The sequence below is a fragment of the Arachis ipaensis genome, chromosome B06 (assembly GCF_000816755.2).
Source record: "Arachis ipaensis cultivar K30076 chromosome B06, Araip1.1, whole genome shotgun sequence".
Lineage (NCBI taxonomy): Eukaryota > Viridiplantae > Streptophyta > Magnoliopsida > Fabales > Fabaceae > Arachis > Arachis ipaensis.
Window position 1 is genome coordinate 104,097,103 of NC_029790.2, and position 5,856 is coordinate 104,102,958.

General features: G+C 36.3%; 1 protein-coding gene across 3 annotated transcripts; it reads left to right on the plus strand.

Annotated features, from left to right (window-relative positions):
• Window positions 239-3,457, plus strand: LOC107604766. 3 transcript variants are annotated; one of them, XR_002349098.1, is made up of 3 exons: window positions 240-888; window positions 975-1,141; window positions 3,261-3,457. XR_002349098.1 is itself a non-coding variant. In XM_021104704.1 (2 exons), exons 1-2 carry the CDS (start codon window positions 437-439, stop codon window positions 2,629-2,631), a joined length of 471 nt encoding a protein of 156 aa, XP_020960363.1. In that variant the 5' UTR covers window positions 239-436; the 3' UTR covers window positions 2,632-3,254. The 3 variants fall into 3 exon arrangements, 2 of the variants coding, with proteins under 2 accessions (XP_020960363.1, XP_016161926.1); XM_021104704.1 differs by lacking the exons at window positions 975-1,141; window positions 3,261-3,457 and adding an exon at window positions 2,613-3,254 and having other exon boundaries at window positions 239-888; XM_016306440.2 differs by lacking the exon at window positions 975-1,141 and having other exon boundaries at window positions 244-888; window positions 3,261-3,448.

Here is a 5,856-nt window from a genome sequence, read left to right on the forward strand (position 1 = left end):
TTAATTTAAATAATTAAATTTTAAAATTTTATTTTATAATTTAAAAAAAATTAATTTAATTATTTTTAATTATTGAATTAAAATATTTATTTAAAAATAAATTTATAAATTAATAATTAATATAATATTTTTATAAATATTAGTGTTGGACTAAAATTAATTTTTAATTTACCCTACTCCTCCTAAATTTTATTAAAATTACCTCAATACTCAATAGTGTCAATCCTAACCCTAATTTTAAAACACACATAAAATCCTAATCTCCACTGCCACTTACCACCGCCACATCGCTTCCCCTTTCTTCTAACATACCAACACACAGCAACAGAAATTAGAAGTAAGAAAGAAAAGGGAGAGATCGATCCTAGAGTGAGGCTGCGATGGGGAAGAGAGAAGAGAGGAGGGGGAACTGCTGCCGCACCGCCACCGCGTCTTGATGCCGTCGTCGTCTTCTCGGTGGAGCCGTGCGCGAGAGAGGAAGGTCGAAAGAGAGATAGTGATTCGAGAGAGAAGAGGAAGCAGCGCTGTCACCCAGCCGCCTTGCCTCCTTACTGCAGCCGAGTCACCCATTCCCGTCGCTGTTCCGGCGCCGTGTAGCCATCACCGCCATCATCACGAGCTGCACATCATCGCCATTAGATCCACGTCGCGTCGCCGTGGCCGGAGCTTCTGCCGCCGCCGAGGAAGCTCGCGAAGGGAGAGAAGGAACTGCGAGCTAGAGGAGCCGTTGTCGTTGCCGTTGTTGCCCCGCCGCTGCCACCGTGACCGCGGGTGGAGTCCGCCGTCGAGCTGTGTGCCGCTGATGGTGGTGAACCAAACGTTGCCCTTGATGCTGGAGAAGAACACCGGAGTTGCTGTTCTTGTTCCGATTCTTCCATTTTTGAAACTGTAACCCTCTCATCCTTGTTCTGCTTCAAACTTGTTCCTCTGCCATGTTCTTGTTCTAATCATAGTCACATATATTCTTATTTTAGTTCCGCCACTTTGCTTCTAAATTTCTGTTACAACTAGTATTGGTGTCGATGCTGTTTTGGGACTGTTGTAGCTGTTGATAGTTCTGTGTGAGGTTACTGCTGCTGCGAGATAGGGAAAAAAGGAATTTGTCGCAGTTATAGATTTCTTCGAGTTTCGGTTAATTAAGGTAGGGGATTTATTTTAAAATTAACTGTTTAAATTCATGAATGCCCATGAAGTTTAGTGAGTAACTGCAAATAATTTGTGAATGTTTTGTGTGATTAATCGATAAAAATTAACTTGGTTTTGTTGTTATGAGTGATTAATTGGCGGAATTAAGCTTTGTTTGAGGTTGTAAAAAAATGTGATTGGTGTGGTATTGAGACTGATTTTGACTTGAGGTTGTGATTTGTGAATAATGATTTAATTGTTTGAAAGTGATTAATTACTCGAATTCTTGGTTATGCTGACTTCTTGATTTAGTTGTGGAATTGAGATTTATTTGGATATTGTTGAAAACTTGTTTGAGAATCATTGGTTACTGGATATGTTAATTTAATTTGACTGGATAATATTGTGTTGAGTGTTGAATTGATTTAGGCTTGTGCTGGGTCTGGAATTATTGTAATGATGGTTTGATTGTGACTGTTTTCTGAATAGAGAATGAGTGCTTGTTGTAAATTTTGGTTATATTATCAATAAATTTGGTCACTAAATTGAATGGGTTGAGAACCTTGCTGTTCTGATTGTTGTTGAGAAGAAGTTTAGTGAATTGTGGAGATTAAGGTTGATGAACCAAAAACAGATTAAGTCTGGATTTCTAAACTGATTTCTTAAAATTGATTTCTTAACTGAAACAATAATTTTGAGGGTTTATAAATAATTTAAAATTACTAAAATTATATGGCTATAACATATGTTGATTATTAAGAATTCTGTTGATTTGGTAAAACAATATTTTATTTTAATCGAATTGAAACTGTTAAAAATATTTTTGCTTATTCAAGTTTCTATTATCATGTGTGTGTGTTTGTTGTTAAAACTGTTAATCTTCTTCTCAATTCTCATCCACCACCACTGAAAGTTTAGATTTATCAGATTTACACTCACATTTGTCATACCCAGAAAGCATTCTCTGTTTTTGATATAAAAAGTGTACTTTTTTGAGAACTGGGTAGATTTGGGTTCTTTGTTTTGTGTGTTACCATAGTCAAAGATCTGAGCTTTTTGGGTTTGGTCTCTGTGTGTAAAAGGGGTGACTCATGTTAAGGGATTTCAGAGATCTGGGATTTGTGGTTTTGACCTTGTGAATCTGAGTCCGTACAAATAGGTAAGAGTTAGAAAGACTATGTTCGAGTGCTTGTATTACTTAGAATGCTTATGCTTATGTAATAATATCTACTAACACAAGTTGGTTTATGATGTAAGTGCTGAATATTCTGTTTCCTTTTTTCACCTAATTGTGTTGTTGTAAGGCATTATGATGCTTGCTCACATTGCTTTTTAGTTAAATGGTATCCTTCAATTAAGCTTCTAGGGTCTGATATTATGCATGATGTTACCTATTAATTAACGAAAAAATTGAATGTTGATGCGATTTGTTTAATGTTTCTTTCTTATCCAAATTTTGTTTGTTTGTTTTGTTACATATATTGTAGGCATCAAGGCTTTTTCTAAGAAATGGGTTCTGATCTGAAAGTTGAAATGTCCAAGGAAACTCCTATTTTTGTTGTTATTGGTTTAATTAGTTTTAATTTAGGTCTTTTGTGAAATTGTAGCAGTATAGCACTAATGCTGTCCGTTCCTTTCTTCTAATCAGTTTTTATGTATAACTGAAATTGCTCTAAGTTATTCTTAGTAATTTATGTGTGTCAAAATAGGTAAAAGTTAATGTTGCATTCTTTTAGAATTAAATTGAATAATTAATATATAGTTCAACACAAAGTTATCATCATCGAATTATTATATTTTATTGAAATCATATTAAACAACAAGGACTGCTATATAGAATTTGGTTGTGTTAGTGTTAATTATTTAAAGTACAACTAAGAGAAGAAAAATTAAAGTCTTCATGCAGACTTTCTTTTTCATTTTTCTGTTGGGATAATTTAATTACTTTCATACAATTGGGTTCTAAGTTCTTGTATCTTGATGGAGATAAACTATGTAGGGAATGCTTTTTTCTTTTATCTTTTTCTTTTCGTTTCTTTTAGGATTAGTATTTGTTAATTGATTATTTTGTTTTCCTACTCTCGAATGTTCTTTACCTTCTCTTGAAATTTGTTTTGGCTTTGTTTTGTGTACAGGATAATTTTTTCATACTGGTAAAGACAACAGGAGTTGACTAGTTTCTGCGGCACCGTTTATAACAACTTCGAATATTCTTTACTTTTTAATAAGAGACTTTATCCGATATTACATGTAATGGATAAATTGCACCTTATTTTGATTAGTGTTGTAATGGCTATTTATTTTTTAATAAAATTTTTATGATTTAGATTTATTGAATTTCTCATTCTTAGATTTATTTTGTGATTATCATCATTTTGGAATGTGATTATGTTTTAAAAAAAAATTAGATTTCATAAAACAGGCTATGGTCACCATTTAAAAATAGGGTGACCATAGATAAGCTATGGTCACGGCGAAAAACCGTGAGTGGGGTGACCATAGAAGCTATGGTCATGGCGAAAAACCGTGACCATAGATAAGGCTATGGTCACGGTTTAAGGAGGGGTGACCATAGGGGCAATGGTCACGGTGAAAACCGTGACCATAGCTAAGGCTATGGTCACGGTTTTAGATGGGGTGACCATAGAGGCTATGGTCACGGCCAAAACCGTGACCATAGATAAGGCTATGGTCACGGTTTTAGAGAGGGGTGACCATAGATAAGGCTATGGTCACGGTTTTAAGGAGGGGTGACTATAGAGGCTATGGTCACGGTCAAAACTGTGACCATAGATAAGGCTATGGTCACGGTTTTTACGGGTGACCATATATTAACCTATGGTCACGGTGAAAAAACGTGGCCTAAAGTATCAGATTTTGAAAATTGAAACCGTAACCATAGAAACCGTGACTATAGATAAAAAGACTGTGACCATAGACCTATGGCCACGAGAGAATAAAATTTCAAGTGTATTGAAAATATCGGTGTTTCAATTGTTTTAAATGTTGATTTTAATTAATATATATTATATATATTTTTTATAATTTAAATTAACAGTTAAAATAAATAATTGAAATACACTTAAAACCCTTCCAATACTTTATCCGCAAAGAAAACGGCACATCCAACTTTTTCATTGTTGAATAGTTGCTTATAATATTTTAAATTTGTATGTTAATATAATCACTTGCGTGAATGATATTGGCGTACTACGCCAATACTATGGGGGTACCACACAATAATAGAGCAAGGATGCATAAATTAATTAATTAAGGAGTAAATAGCCATTTCTGACCATGAAAGATTCGGTCGCTGACAAAACCGACCACAAAAAATTAAAACTAAAATTATACCCATCTAAGATATATTTTGTTCGACAAAAATTACCAATCTTTAAATTTTGGTTTATAATTTCGTAAATGCCCCTCACCTTTCATCTTCTTTCATCTTCCTACCCAATTCCTAACCCTAACAATACAAGCGCCGCTCCCTTCTTCTCCTCTGCCTCTATCTCTACCCTCCACCTGCCCCCCTTCTCTGCCGTCACAACCCCCTTCCACTACTACCATTCCCTCCCTTCCCCTCCATCCCTCATCACCAGCTCCTCATTTATTTGAACGCATCATCATCAAACAATAATGGCACAAAGAGTATAATATATAAAGAGTTATACAAGTACACAAATAATTGAAAGTCACGCACTTCCTGTATAGCCATATAGCTCAGTTTCCAGCTTCACCTAACCATTTTTCTATTAATGGAGTTCTTCACCAAGGCAAAAGCCGTTAAGCTCCGCAGCCACCACGAAAAGTACCTGGTGGCGGACCGGGACCTCGAGAAAGTCCACCAGAGCCGAAAAGGAGACACAAAGCCAAATGGATCGTTGAAGTCGTGAACGATGACGACATCAATGGCAGTGGCGGCAGCCACCGCATGAGGCTAAGGAGCTGCCATGGGAGGTATCTTGCTGCTACAAAAATTTCTTTTTCTCCTTGGGATGACCAAAAACAAGGTGGTCTAGTAAAGTTTGACAACAACCTTAGTTGGAAGTTCGAGTGGAAACCGGTTCGAGACAGTTTTCAGGTCAGGCTCCGGAGCTGGTGCGGGAAGTTGCTTAGAGGGAACGGTGCAACTCTTTCATGGAGGAACACCGTCACTGATTCTCCATCTTTAACTCATTCATGGTCATCTTTTTTTTTCCCGATATTGTCTTCGTGATCTTCTTGAGAATTATGAGGAGGGACTTAACTAGGTATAAAGAACTGGACAAAGAGGCTCAAGCTCAAATGAACGAGGAGTTGGTGATAGGGGATGAAGAAATAGGGAGGGTGAGGGGGAATGAAGGGGATGGTGGTGGTGGAAGGGGGTTGTGGTGGCGGAGAAGGGTGGAGGGTGGAGGGTAGAGGTTAAAGGAAAAGGAGGGAGCGGAGATTTTTTTGTTAGGGTTAGGAATTGGGTAGGAAGATGAAAGAAGATAAGGTGAGGGGTATTTACGGAATTATAAACAAAAATTTAAAGATTGGTCATTTTTGTCGAACAAAATATATCTTACATGGGTATAATTTTAGTTTTAATTTTGTATGGTCAGTTTTGTCAGCGTTCGAATCTTTCATGGTTAGAAATGGCTATTTACTCTTAATTAAGAATGTAATGAAACCAATCAATGAATTTTATAAAAGAAACATGCATGGCGTGAATTACATTAAAGGAGCCACTGACATCAAGATGTA

Bases quoted from the DNA above. Each gene is read 5' to 3' on its own strand.
- LOC107604766 (XM_016306440.2), top strand. From the start codon at position 437: ATGCCGTCGTCGTCTTCTCGGTGGAGCCGTGCGCGAGAGAGGAAGGTC. The intron at 889-3,260 runs GTAACCCTCTCA...TTTTGTGTACAG, and splicing joins ATTCTTCCATTTTTGAAACT to GATAATTTTTTCATACTGGT.